At 39.6% G+C, this 15,390-nt stretch overlaps 1 protein-coding gene across 1 annotated transcript in view; it reads right to left on the bottom strand.

Annotated features, from left to right (window-relative positions):
• ush2a (Usher syndrome 2A (autosomal recessive, mild)) overlaps positions 1-15,390 on the bottom strand; it is a 188,297-nt gene that overhangs the window by 31,574 nt on the left and 141,333 nt on the right. Inside the window, exons 68-70 of the mRNA XM_018666882.2 lie at positions 7,985-8,092; positions 6,274-6,457; positions 2,163-2,320 (exon numbers count right to left, since the gene is read on the bottom strand). Coding sequence (XP_018522398.1) covers positions 2,163-2,320; positions 6,274-6,457; positions 7,985-8,092 — 450 coding nt within the window. The remainder of the gene's footprint in view (positions 1-2,162; positions 2,321-6,273; positions 6,458-7,984; positions 8,093-15,390) is intronic.

Genomic DNA, 15,390 nt, shown 5'->3' with positions numbered 1-15,390 from the left:
TAAACTTTACAATCCTAGGTCACTGTGGTCTCACAACCAGACAAAAACACACAAATGTATACATACAGAAACACCCACACAGATACACACATGCACTTAGACTTTGTTAATATTCTCACCGGCGCTTTTTCCATAATTCAGGCCTACTGTATTGTGATGGGTTATTCAACATTCATGAACTCTTGATATCTTGAGAACGAACTGATTACCAGACAAATGAAAGACTTCAATTATTCACCCCCCCAACTCACATATGCACATGCACCTACACACACACACACACACACACACACCTCTGACTTCAGCACATGGAGCTTTTTATATGAGCACACTTTAGCTGCATTAATACACTTTCACATAGTCCACACACACACACACACACACACGCGTGCGCACACACACACACACACACACACACACACACACACACACACGGGTGATAATGCATCTCTCTTTGCTCGGTACATTGCTCCACCATAGGTGTTTAATTGTCACTGTGATATTTAAGCTCTGTTATTAACAACCAATCATCTGCTTTGACGTCTTCTATTTATTTTACACACATGATGCTTGCGATTGCAAATGCACAAACAAATACTATCTCTCAAAAAAACCCAATACACACATACAGTACCTTCTACACACATGCACACAGAGACAGATACAAACACCACGATGGAGGAATTGATCCTGGGGTAAATGTCTTTTTAATAGCCATACGTCAGTGTTTTGGCAGTCAATGTATGCATATGAAGACACAAACACGTGCACATACCCGTACACACAGACAGACACTCTGTCAGAGAGTCAGACACGCACACATACACATACACACACAAGTCGAAAACACTCCAGACTCTGGGCTCAGGGAGTTAACCAAGCGTGAGAACCCAGCCGATATTTCCTCACCTTTAAAATCAACCCGTAATGACGATAGAATAGGCCTGCCTATGGAAATATCTCCACAATGACATGCACACACACATATGCACACGCATACACACACACTCTCAAATACACATGTATAAAGATGCATACATAAACACAGACACAAATATAGAGAAACAAACTCGACACACACGCGCACACAAACACACACAGTGAAGTGCCTTTGCTAGTTGGCCCTATAAGCGGTTTCTGAGATAGGAAATCAGCCTAATGAGAGAGTAATAGTCAATGATAGATGGGTTAGGGCAGACAATCACTGCCCCATAAGCATGAAACTCACCCCAAGTCTATGCTCATGTATGCCTGTGTATGTGTGTGCGTATGTGTGTCCAGGTCCTGAGAGGCCAGAGGGTGAATGGAAAACTACTCGCGGCCTTTGTTTCAGTCTGACCCCTCTCTGTGTTTCTTCATATCTGAGGAAGAAGTTGTTCACATGGAGGGGAAAAAGCTTCTCTCTGGTCAGTTTAAAATGGTGAGTATATTATTTCTCTGTCTTGTAGAGCTAAATCCATTGAATGTGACAGGTATTGTTTTAGTGTTCTGCCAAACGAAATGATTGGAATATCTCTTCATGTAGAGTTTTGACACTCTACATATGTTCCCAGTTTCTGTTTGATGCAATCACAGGAAATATAATCACAAGAAAATAAGAATGAAGCCTTCTCATTCCGTCGGTTTATTGTATTGTATAGCTCTTGCTAACCCTAACCCAAAGTTAGAAGGTTAAGTGAAATGCAGTCTTCCCAGAAAACAGGGTTTGAAATGCTTATTAACACTGGATTGAGCCCCTCCTTGAGTTTCTGCAGTCATTAACAGAACAGATAAGAGGTTTGATTGGTTAATGAGACATTCAAATAGTGGAAGTGGAAGGTTCTTTATGTTTTTCACCACTGTAAACTCCAAACTTTTCTTTAAATATTATCCTCTGTGCTGGAGTTTAAAAATAATATAAACGTACTAAAAACATCATTTTAAAGTATTTCAACCTTGTTTCTGAGTCAGAATGTCTGAATGTCCGCTGTCCTCTGAATTTATTTAAATGAGATGAAATACAAATGTGATTATACTGACATATATTCATTAACAAACACTTTTTTTCTGGCATCAAAGGTTAAAAAAAGTCCAATTTGTAATGTCATTCAGATTCAAACTATACACATTTGACTGAAAATGATTTCAGGTCCATCCATTCATCCATCTATTTAGTTACTCACCAGGGGGGTTCCAGGCCAGAGAGATGGAGTGAGGGCCTGACACGGTCACATTCCGGGGAGGTGGGATTCCAGTGGGGCATGAAGCTGGAGTTTGTATAACATATTTGTCACTCACACCAGTCCCACCCTCAGTAGTGGCCTCCAGCTTGTAAACATACCTGAAGAGATGGAAAGGCAAAGAGAGGTATGGAGGAAGCAGCAAGGAAATATAAAAGGATGAGCATAGAGAAATGAAAGATAGATCTGGTCAGGATCACAGCTCAGACAGTCATTCAAAGAGAGATTTATTAATATGGATATCCCAAATACGTCCTACAACGTCTTACAATTAAGCAGCACAGCATCAGGTTTGAATGGTAGTGGGGCTTTCCAATTGAAAGTATCACAGCAGAACAAATCAAGAGGCTGCTACTTGGTTATCTTACTACAGTTTATAGGTAAAGGATGAAATTTAAACCGGTAAGTCTGATTTAAAATCAAAGATGTTGTCCTTCACTTTATTAAGAACACCTGTACACCTGCTTAATCAAGCAGTTATCCCATCAGCCAACCATGTGGTGGCAGTGAAAAAAAAATGCATATACAGGTCAGGAGCTTCAGTTAATGTTTACATCAAACATCGGAGTGAGGAGGAAAATTTAATGTCAGTGACTCTGACAGTGGCACGATTGCGGGTACTAGTTTAAGTATTTCTGAAATTGGTGATCTCCTGAGATTTACATGCACAACAGTCTCTGAGTTTACACAGACTCATACCAAAAACAAAAAACATCCAGTGAGCAGCAGCACTATAGATGTGGTTTCCTTGTTGATGAAAAAGGTTGGAGGAAAATGGCCAGACTGGTTGGAGTAGACAGAGAGGCTATGGTAACTCAGATAACCACTCTTTACAACTGTGGTGAGTGGAAGGTCACAAGCTTCTCTTCTTTTTCAAGCTTTCATTTCATTTACATGCCAGTGATATCAGCGTACTTCAGTGGCCTCCCCAGTCACCAGATTTGAATCCAATAGAAACCTTTGGGATGTGGTAGATCAAGAGATTGGCAGCATGAATATACCTGACAAATTAGCAGATGTGATGTTCTCAACATCTTGTGGAATCCATGCCATGAGAGCAAAGGGAGGTCTGATCCAGTACAACTAATTTGTAAAGTGAAGTCTGAACATTCAAATGAACACAGAATCGGTGTCATCAAACACATTTCTTTTCCTCATCCTTATTTGTCATGATCATTGTGCAAAAAAAGAAAAAAAATAGTACACAGTACACAATAAAACTGAGTGCACCACTGCACAATATCTAACATTACGATCTTACAATAATTGTATTATTTTCATGTCGAAATGTAAGGTGTTTGATCTTATGTATATTTAAAAACAATAATACCAATAATGTTAATTTGATGAACAGTATTATAAAATAACCCCTGGACACCACAGCTTTCTCAGTTTTGGCCTGGGTTGTATCTAATGCAACAAAACTCCACATAGCAAGGAGTTGCTTGAACAAGTAAGAAATCAGATGGTGACACTTTGTAAAGATTGAAGAGAGAACAAGAGCATCACAGCTGCAGCAGTGGTGAGGAGGTACAGGAAGAGCCATACTACCAATAACAGGAGGCACAGTGGCCATCTTTGAATGATGACACCACACAGAATTCACTATTTATGCAAACTCACACTGAAAAATGGATGTGTAAGTTTTTCTGACTTGGCACAAGGATCATCTGTGGAAACTGGTGTTTCAGTGGTCCTTCACTGATCAGACAGTGTGAAGGACACTGCATGAAGTCAAAACCATTACTCACAAAACAGAACAGCACAAAACTGTGATCTGATGAATAATGGCAACACATTCTTTGGTCAGATGAAACCAAAACTAATTTGTTTAGATCAGATGGGGTCCAGCATGTTTGGCCAGGAGCACATTAGGAAAAAAAAAAAAAGAATCTCGCCAATGAAGGGCGCACTGACAAGTTTTGCTGCAGTTGTTTCTCAAATATGGACCCTTCATTATAGTTCAATCAGTCAGACATTTTCATTTCAGATTAATTGGCTTCATTCTCCTTGGGCTTTGGCTAAAAATCAAATAATTCAAGTAAAATTGAAATTTCAACATTCCATATGTGTCCATATGTCTGCACTGACAGAGTGATTACACTTGAAGTCCATTCTTTCTCCTTCTCCGTCATACACCTTTCTCTCTCTCTTTCATCTGTTTTGTTGCCTCTCTCGGCCCACTCTCTACCTCTCTCCTGCCCATGACATCATAAGATAGATTTCCCTTTTAAGAGCGCGTGGCTGGCTGGTGCTAAAGCCTACATTAGCTGTGTAAGTGGGCCACCATTTAACATTAAAAGCCTTTAATTTGCTATAAACTCCGGCACACATGCATTAATAGGCGGTGGTGTTGGGTTATTGTTCCTGCGGAGAGCGTTTTAAACAGGAGGCCATTAGCAGCTCTGCAGTGGGTTAGAATGCAGTCAGGAAAAGGTATTAAAACTACTATGTTACTCTCATAGACACATGCACACACATAGATAGACACACAGAGAAAACAAATAAATACACAGTGAGAGACATCAACTAAGTCAAGGAGAGACAGAAAGAGAGAGAGAGAGTGACAGAAATCATGAGAGGACAAGAGCAGTGAGTGAGTGTGATGGAGAGTGAGAATTTTATCATGGCATAAGGTTTCAGTGGGAGAATGAATTTAAACACTTCATCACTGGAAGATATTTACTTAAATGTAAACACCACCTTGGGATATCAAAAGTAAAATGGTGTTTTGTGTGTGTGTGTGTGTGTGTGTGTGTGTGTGAGGTAGGTAATCGGTGAGTAGGGCATTTGCATCTGTTTGGCTGTGGATGTGGATGTGTGTGTGTGTGTGTGTGTGTGTGTGTGTGTGTGCGCGTGTGTGTGCATGTGTGTCTGTCCTGCGGGGCCAGCCAAAGGGAATAGGTTAATTCTCTCGTCATCTTAGACACTTCCTGGGCTGCCGCAGCAAAGTGACAGCTAATCAACATTGTCATAAATAATCAATGGCCACTTTGAGCAGTCTCACGCACAGACACATGCACACACAGAAAGGCATGCGTGGGTACACACACACACGCAGGAAAAAAACACACACAAGTCTGCCTGGATAATGGGGCCGGTGCTCCCTGTGTAATTCTTGGCGCAGGGCTAAATTGGGAAAAGAAGGGAAGGAGGAAGGGAATGAGGTAAGAGGGAAAGGACGGGAAGGGAGGGAGGGAGGGAGGGAGAGAGGAAAGAGAAGTGAATAGGAAGCGAGACAAGTGATGAGAAGCGAAGGATCGGGACGGAAATGCCTTCTGGCAGACTATCTGGAATTAGGGAAAATTAAACGTCACACACACATACAGTCCTATCTTCTTCCTTCCTTCCTTTCTCTTTCTCTTTCACACACATAGAGGAGATTGGAGTACTGCAGGGTGTTATCCCAAGAATTCTATTTGGGGTAAAGAGAAATTGTCTCGGGAGGGAGAGGAGGCCGAGGAGAGAGAGAAGGAGACAGGAGAGAGAGAGAGAGAGAAAGGGGAGGAGAGAGGGTATCATTTTACACTGTCATAATTAAAACAGAAAATCCATCTTGGAAAAAAGACACGGATTAGTAAAGGTTAAATGAAAATAAACAGATAAATAAAATCTACGCTTCACTGCTGTATGTAAGCAAAAGCCAGATCTGATTTGTGATTTTAATGTGTGTGCGTGTGTGTGGTAATGTTTGTGTCTGTCATTGGTATGTCAAATATTTGCTCATTAAATGGCACAAACAGACATATACAGAGTGCAGTCCTGAGAGAGAGACATGGATGGGATGATAGGAGAGCTTTTAAAACAGGGTGACCCCAATAGAAACACACACAAACACACACACACACACACCGCATGTACACACAAATAGGAAAAATTAAGAATTAAGGGGATGATTAATTATGAAGCTACAAGTGAAGTGTGTTTATGCATGTGTCGTCCACACATGTGCACACACTTGTACGTTTTGTAGTTGTGTGTGTGTGTGTGTGTGTGTGTGTGAGAGAGAGAGAGAGAGAGAGAGAGTAAAAACGTGCAAGAGCATGCTCTCCACCTGCGGTTTGGCAGGAGTCCAGTGTCAGTATAATTCTGGTCACGGTGGTCTCCGGTAAAAATAGTGTGACCGTCTCTGTTCAGTCTGTACTGGGAGATGTGTCCATTAGGCTGGGATGGCTGATCCCAGTACAGCTCCACTGCAGATGTGTTTATTATCAGGTGTCTGGGCCATGACCATACACCTGGAGAAGCAGAGAGGGAGAGAAAAGGACAATGTGAGCATTGTCCACATTCATAAACTGACACCTACTATTAATTACGTATCAAATAATAATACTAATCATATTATTAGTATGTTATTGGTAAATTCTTATTTGACACCTCAGGACACTCCCCTACAGATTATTTCTGCTCATTCTAAATGAACACTTTGTCTTCTCTTTATTTCAAGCTAAAAGCTCATGGTGCTGTCTGAAAAGTAAAGTGCATTGCCTCTTTTAAACAGAATTTCTGGTTCTTTCCTGACACTTAAATGTACAACAGCACATCTAAAGTCTTTTTTAAAACTGAGTATTAGTGAAAGCACTATTTTGTAGTGTCTGAAAGTAGTGACCTTTATTAGTATAAAAATGCAGATTATTAAATTATTAAAACAATAATAAATCCTTACAGTGATTGAGATTATAATGAAATCAAGACAGGAGAAGAGCTCAGGAGAGGATGTGTTTGGTAAAACGAAATTCATTATTGAAGAATTAGAGTTTCAGTAGAGCTTGACTCACTTACTTTTAATTCAAACTGAATTGTTTACCAATACATAAACATAAACATATAGCAGATGTGTTAATTCCAATCACACAGACATATTTAAGATGGCATAAAATGATGTGGTGGCATTGTGGCTGACATTGAGACACAAGGATAACGGTGGGGAGTGGTAGAGAGGAGGAGCTTAAAAAAGAAAAAATAGGAGGCCCATATAAAAATAAATAGAATGAAAGACAAAAGATCCAATAGATAGGTGCATGGAGGGAAGGAATGAGATATTTAAATGGAAAAGAAATAGGAAAGATACTAGCATCTAAGCGGAGAGATAAATGTGCAATAGGTTTCGAGTGGAGGAGAAACAAGATGTAAAGGAAGTGAGGAAAAAAGGGAAAAAAGAAAGATAAAAACAGACGTGGAAGGAAAAGATCAAAACAGAGGAGAGAGAAGAGAGAAACTGTGGAGAGGAAGAGAAGGGAGAGAAAATAAACAAATGAGAAGTGGACGAAGAGGGAAAATTATCCTAATTCTTTAATAAATAAAAATCCATAAGGCCATTTTAGTCATGCAATAAAACAAGGCTTCACTCCGCTGTAGTGAGGAAGAAGGGAGAGAGAGAGAGAAAGGTGAAGGGTAGGAAGATACGGTATAGAGAGACCAAAGAAGGACAAGAGAGGGGGAGGATTCAAAAAATGAGAGCAATGGGAGGAGAAAAGAGAAGTGAGAAGTGTGGACAAAGGTAAATTGTAAAAAGACGTGCAAAATGAAGAGGTATTGATGAAAATGTATAAAATCGGTCATATCTTAAAGTTGTGATATTGTTTTGGCTCCTTCATTCAGCTATTATAATAATCAATTATATATTTATTACAATGTTAGAAAAAAAATATACACACATATCATTGTTTTTACATATTTGACATTAGCTACACACTACTGTGAAATATAAAGATTCTGCAGGATCTTCAGGATATTGCTGTGTGTGTGTGTGCATGTGTGTGTACCAGCAGGGATGGCTTGCAGGGTGCGTCTTGTAGAAGGTGAGCTGGCTCCACATCCAACAGCCGTACAGGCCACCAGCACAAAACTGTAGTCTGTGTATGGCTGCAAACCTGTGTGTAGCATACACAAATGAATGAATAGCACATGGAACATTGCACACATATGTGCAGATTCTTTTTTATTCTCATCACAATAAATTATACAGAACAGTGAAAATGAAATGGACAGAGGTTTATATATCTTTGTGTGTATATATATATGTAGTTTAAGTTGATAAAGAGGAACAAGAACAAAATGAAAAACACGGGAAAAAGTACAAGAGAGAGAAAGGGGAAAGCCTTTCCCAGCCTGTATCACTAGCTCTCTTCCTGACCGTTTTCTCCCTCTCTCTATCTATTTCACTCTCCCTCCCTCTGTTCTTTCCACACTCTCTCAACGGATGGATCCATATCTGTTGGTGTTAAATTATGCATGCCATAACTCAATAATGAAACAACGTAAAGATGGGCAGCCGCGGAACTGACATGGGATAGGACTGGTCCAACGCTGTAATGTCATCAGCTTTTGATCTATGATAATTATGATACCTTGGTATGCGTTTAGGCTACAGCGTCCAGACATGATTTATTTATAGGCGCCTGCTATGCAGTCTAAAAGAAATCACATAGCGACTGAGTGGTCCTTTAACTGAAACCACAGGAAATCAGTTTTTGGTGCAATACTGAACCTATTATAGTAAGCATTTAAATTTGGAAGTTGCTAAATATCAATATAAAGTTAAAACCACTTTCTGGTAACCTTTCTCCCTTCACATATATTTTCTGCCTGGATCTTAATGTAAAGTGGATGGATGACGATGAATGGATGGATGCAAATCCTTAATGCTGTCATTGGGGTTGACTGGATATTTTATGGTCATTCACTTAGCTGACAGGCTACAACAGCTTACAAATCAAATTCAAGGGAAAATGAAAGAACTCAAATGACTATTGCAAAAGGATGACTGCAAAAACAGGCTTTGGCACTGCATAATACACAGTCTGTTGAATTCTTCACTTCTGCTTTAAATCTGTAATATTTTAGGGGAAGCAATAAATATTTTACACTATTAATGATTTCTGTTTAATCAGATGAATATACTGTATATATATATATATATATATATATATATAAACATCTGGTTATAATACTGGATTTTTTAAAATATAAAGTTACATTTCTTCTATTTAATGGCTCTGTTTCCATACAATTAGTACTGAAGGGCAAATAGACAGTGGGGGAGTCTTAACTACAAGATGTGAGATAGAATGTGAATCACATTTTGAACAAATTACATAAAAGTATTGCACTGTATTGTAATTATTGTAATTTAGTGAAAAATGACAAAAAATGTAACACTTGGAAAATAAAAACCTTTTTGATAATATTTAACTAATAATCTAAATTATCTATTGCTGTTTCCAACTGTGTATATTGTTGGAGGCTGCGAGACAGAAAAGGACACCCTACTGTGCGTCTCAGCTGCTATATGCATGTCGGTAGCCACCCTGTGTTGACTACATACGGCAGTGAACATGTGCACCTACACGCACGCACACACAGACACACAGACACACACACAGAGTCTAATGCACAGCGGAGTGCTTCACCACGGTTTCCTCACGTCTCTTTCTACAGCTTAGCCTGCTTAACATGCCTCGCAGCCTGCCACACTTAACCCAACATCTGATCAATGTGTGTGTGTGTGTGTGTGTGTGTGTGTGTGTGTGTGTGTGTGTGTGCAAATGTTCTCACAATGTTGCCCTGTGTTTGGGTTAAATAAAGAAATCTGCCAGCCATACGAAAGTACTAGGGTTGAAGCGTAAGGCTCTGTTACACTATTTAACTGCGCAACTAAGCGTGTGTATATCCGTGTGTGCACTCTAGCATAGTAAATGATATCTACACTGCAAGTGATGTCATTCGTTGCAACACTGAATAAAGCAGTAACCCTTCACTACATTTTCGTACATACGGACAGACAGAGTGTCCCTGTGGGATTCAGAAAGGGGCCGAAATCTGGGCATACAACTGTGTCGTAATATTTCTAATAAGGACCACTAGTAGACAACTTTATGGGACAATGATGACATGTGGCAGTGGCTTTAAAGCTAATGAAAATGTGTGCATAAACCAAATAACCAAAAATCTTTTAAATGCTGCCTGTGACTATTATTACAGACTAAATTCAGGACAGGAAGCACAGTGGACTGGTCAGAGAACATGCTTGTAAAAACTGATTTATCAGTTTCACCTTCAATGAAATGAGCACACAGACTCTGAAACTAAAAGAACTGCAAGACCAAAACTCTGGGAAGCATCAACACGCTGTCTTGTGTTATCTTAAATATAAACCAAACCATGCACAATTATACTTCTCATCAAATACATGTGCATGTGCAGACACATTCAAACTCACACACAAACACCTCTGATGTTTCTTGGTGTGTTTCAGATTATCTTCAACATTCAGCCTGAAGAGGGCAGTGTTGTTCTGCTGGAGAAACACCACCAAGTCGACAATGGTGTGTGTGCATGTGTGCATGTGTGTGTGTGTGTCTGTGTGCGCGCGTGTGCAACAGAAAAAAAAGAGAAAGTGTGTGTGTGTGTGTGAGTATGCGTACCTGTATGTGCGTGTACCCATGCATACACATGTGTGCTTATGTGCTTGATTATGGAAAGACAGAGGAAGCTTCAATCATTTTAACAGTGATCACCGGGAAGTGAAAAGCAGGTGGAGGGCGTTTTGATGTGAGCAGCCAGCGGCTCACTAACACAGAGTGAGACAAGGCTGTAACTGTCATCATAAGAGCTGGACACAGTGGAGACTGGTCTGTGTTTGTGTAAGACAGAGAGAGAGACTTTGGCAGTAAGACAGAGTAAAGACCTGGTGCTTAGATTCAAGTAAAAAGTCAAAGTGTGTGTGACAAAAAAGAAGATACTCGACTGTGAGACTGCTGCTGTGGAATTCTCTTAAGTATATGTGTGTGTGAATGTGTTGCTGCGGTGCAGTACAAGTAACTGATTTAAAACGGCATTTTATTGACAGGTCTCTGAGCCCTGTTTGCATTAGAGAATATGATAGGATGATGGGCACAGGCCGCAATACCACGCCAGTTACCTGATACACCACACAGGCAGAGAGAGAGAGAGGGAGGGTGAAGTCAAAGATAAGATGGAGAGAAAGTAAGAAGGCAGTGCAGATGCTGAGAAAGACACAGAAGAGGCTGAGATGGAAAGAGAAGAAAAAGACAAGGTAAAGACAGGAGAGGGAGAGTGGAAATGCTGAGGAAAAAAGAAATACAGAAATTTGTAAGAAAAACAAAATGAGCTTTATCGACATGATAAACTGAAAGAACAGATAATGCATCGAGAACAAGAAAGTGATTGAAAAAGAGAGAGAGAAAGAGAGAGAGAGGGGGGAAAAAGAGAGAAGAGAGCTTTGATAACACCTCTCCTAAATAATTAAGAGTTTGACTTCCTGTCTGTGGCTCCCTAATGCAGAGACCGTCTGGGATGGAACAATGAGATCAGGTTCACACAGGCACAGGCGCATGCACGCGCGCACACACTCACACACACACACACACACACACACACACACACACACACACACACACACACACAGAAAGAGAGAGTGGGAGAGAGGGAGAGAAGTAAGTAAATCCATATATACAGGTAATACTTACTCAACGGTACACATGCAAAATATGCGCAACATTCACACACAATTGCATATAAAGCTGTGGACACAAAAATACACATACAGACATTACTTGGACACACAAACGAACACACACAAACGAACACACACAAACGAACACACACATCTCAGTGTGGAGGGTGAGGCCAGACAGTTGAGAGAGGTATGGATGTGAAAAATCTTGAAAAATCTTTTTTGTTTGTGATTCAGAGGTTAATCTTTTGATAATGAGAGCTCTTACCTTGTTTACTAATGTATTAATATTTTTTTGATTTTCAACTGAAAAGAAAACCTGTAATTCATGAATGTGTCATTCCCACTCCCAGTTTCTCCTTTTAACCAATAGTACAGCTTCATTTACATTACATCAGCTGAAAGTAAATATTTAAATATGCACTCGCTTTGCTTGATTATGTTTAAACCAATTTCTATCAATTTATATCTGTTATAGCTGGGTCACTGAGCTCCACCAATTTACTGCAAGCCTGCTAAATTAAAGTTTTAGAAGTTAGAAACAGAATTCATGGGATTGTTACAGGGTGTGGTTGATAACTAGTTGAATGAAAGTTGAATGTTGACTCTTGGGACAGGAGACAGATTCGGGACTGATACATAATAAGAAATGTTGTTTTCTATCTCTCCTCCTCTTTTTCCTATGTCTACATGCCTGCACCTATAGCATAGACCAATCAGAGCATGGACTGTGGGGGAAACGCATTAATAAATAAAAGAACATACTCTATTCCCTGCTGTTCTGAATTAATAATGACCCTACAAAAGACCAATTAAACACATGATTAATGCCATAATCTATATAATTGCAGGCAATAATTCATTGTGAGCTAATGATAGCAATACTTAATATCGATTCACATGGGGTGTCTTTGTACAGTAGTGCTTAATTCTTTCAGTGAAGCGTCTCTTTTCAGAACTGCTAAAAATGCTATTAATAAGAGTCTATTTCTCGCTTTTCCTAAGGCAAATCATTGATAAACAGGAAATGGCAGAAGCCACAGATTTGTTTTTATATTTTTAGACTCTGACACCATGGAGGCCGGTGCTCACTTAATTTCCACTATAACATTGCAAACCAGTTAGAGGCACCAACATTAACAGTGATTTTAGGACTATAGTGAAATGATTCAGTGTTTATTAAAGCTCCACTTCCTCACTGTTAACTATTAATTCAGAAGTGACAAAATGCCATTCAGGGGTGTGTTCAACACTGGTTTTGCAGTATGTAAAGCTTGTTTAAATGCGCTGGACCAGAGAAACGCAGCATTTTTCATATCTTTATTATTAAGCAACAGGTCCTCTCAGTTAAAAGTACTGTTTACTGTTAATGTTTCATAATTAAAAGTAAAAATATTAATGTCATTATGTTTATCATGAGTATGAACATTAATAGATAAATCAATAACGTGCAGACTAAAGTGGTTTTGATAGAAAATACTCCATTAGAGGGAGGGCCTTTGGCCCTACAGACACACTATTTATCAGATCAAATAAGCTACAACACTGAAGGAGCAATTCAATCTAAAATCGACATTTTTGTAGCTAAAAAAAGCACATTACTCCAGTTTCTGTGGTTTGAGTGAGTGCGTGAGTTCTTTGAGTGTCTGTCTCTGAAAGTGGTGAGAGCCGTCAGAGAGATGCAGAGAAGATGAATAATGGCGTATTAAACATTAAGGATGAGGGAGTAGCGCAGCAATTATTTCTGTTCATATTTCACTGAAAACACTTAGTTACATCCATCCATCTTTTCATCTGTCCCACTCCTTCCTCCTTTTCTCCTTCACTCTTTTTTAAAAAGTGTCATTCTATGCATCTTGCACTTCTCCAGTTTGTCTAATTTTTATTTGGTAACTCCTCCTTTATATAGTGTTGCTGTTGAAATGACTCCCCACCTCTCTCCCTCTGTCTACCTCTATCTCTGTTTCACTTTTTACTGAACTATTTTTTGTATTTCAGTTTGCACAAAACCATTTCAGCAGCTATGATTTAATGGCAGTTACTCATTACAGTAACATCACATATACAGTCCAATCTGTATGTATGTGCCTGCTTGGGAATGAATGTGTGAAAAAGTATAGACACAACATAAAACGAATAATATAAACAATAACACACAATATTAATATTTCATTGTTCATATTAAATATGAATAGGGAATTATATTAAAAATATATATAGCTAATTGGCAGATTTAGTATTGGGAACACTCTATATCTGTTTTGATTAACCTATATTTACTATGAAAAGTTGATTTCTGATCTTCTGTTTTTCAGTATGTCTCTTATCAAAACTATACACATGAATGACACATTGAAACACTGTCACATATTCCTAATACATGCATGTGTTGTGACAAAGAGAGCTGCAAAGTGGAGAAATGAGAGCGAGTGAGGGAGAGAGATAAAGAAAAAGAGAGAGAGACAGCCCAAGTAGTGGTTTTGGCTGAATACGCAGGGTTCTCCAGTGTCTCACTGGGGTACAGGGAAATTTCACACACGCATGCTGGTTGCTTACACTGGCACATGGGGCTGGTACAGTATTACAGCACATTACCATCTCTATTTGGCATTGTTTGCTTTGCCTCATGCCTCCACATACAAACACACATGCTCGTGTGCATGCAACTCCTGACCATACAAGCCAACCACAGACACCATGGGAATAGTCTATTGGCTACTGGCAAAGCCGATGCCTGGTCTGAGTCCAAGACAGAGCAGAGAGGAGCTGTGAAGGGAAAATGCCAACGGGTTTCAGCTTCAAAAGATGCCATCACTTCATTCTATACAGGGAGGGTCAATCAAATTGGCTTTAGAAGAGTTAACATTTTTAAAGTGAATTAAACTCTTATGTTCCTAGAAGACAATGAGTATGTCCTGTGTGATAATATTCTGTCTCTAATACGTTCTGTTTTTATACAAGCAACTAACATTTGTTTAACAGTGCCTCATGCAGATGTTTGTATCTGCCTGTGTTACAGTGTGTGTGTGTGTGTTTGACTGATGGCAGAGGGCCAGCAACACTGCTCCTCCTCAGGGTAGATAAAACAAGACTCACAAATCACCCAGTCCTGACACCACCATGTTTGTGTGCAGATCTACAATATATTAAGACAAGCCAACACTTCTGTTTGAGTGTTTTATTAGAGCGTTGTGTCTCAGACAGCTTTTGTTGTGCTGTTTGCCTTTCCTCACGTCTGTATGTATGTGAGCCAAATCCTGTGTGCACCTCTCTAAAGTGCGCTTTTGTTTTTGTTTCTTCTAAGAGTCTGTATGTGTGTGTTTGTGTCTGTGTAAGGCACTGGGCCAGAGAGTGAGCGTGGCGGGAATCGGGTGTAAATTCAGTCATTAGATGGCTTCCAGAGACCAGCTTACATAAATTAAGGCATGACAAAGGAAAAGAGAGAGGTTGAGGAGCAGATTGGCCAGGTGAGAGCAAAGGGGAAGAGAGTTAGGAAGAGAGAGGACAGGAAAGAAAGAAACTGTATAATTGAGGAGAGGAGGAAAGGACAAGAAAGGTGATAACAGAGGAGGAAAGGAGCAAGAGAAAGACAAGGGAAGGGAAAATGAGATGAAACAGAGAAGAGAGTAGAGAGGAAGAAACAAAGAAACTAGAGAAAGAGTTGAGGAATGGAGAAACAAGGAAGGAGAAGTG

This window comes from Lates calcarifer, linkage group LG2 (genome assembly GCF_001640805.2).
Source record: "Lates calcarifer isolate ASB-BC8 linkage group LG2, TLL_Latcal_v3, whole genome shotgun sequence".
Lineage (NCBI taxonomy): Eukaryota > Metazoa > Chordata > Actinopteri > Centropomidae > Lates > Lates calcarifer.
The sequence above is the reverse complement of the archived record's forward strand: the minus strand, read 5'-3'. Positions and strand labels throughout refer to the sequence as shown.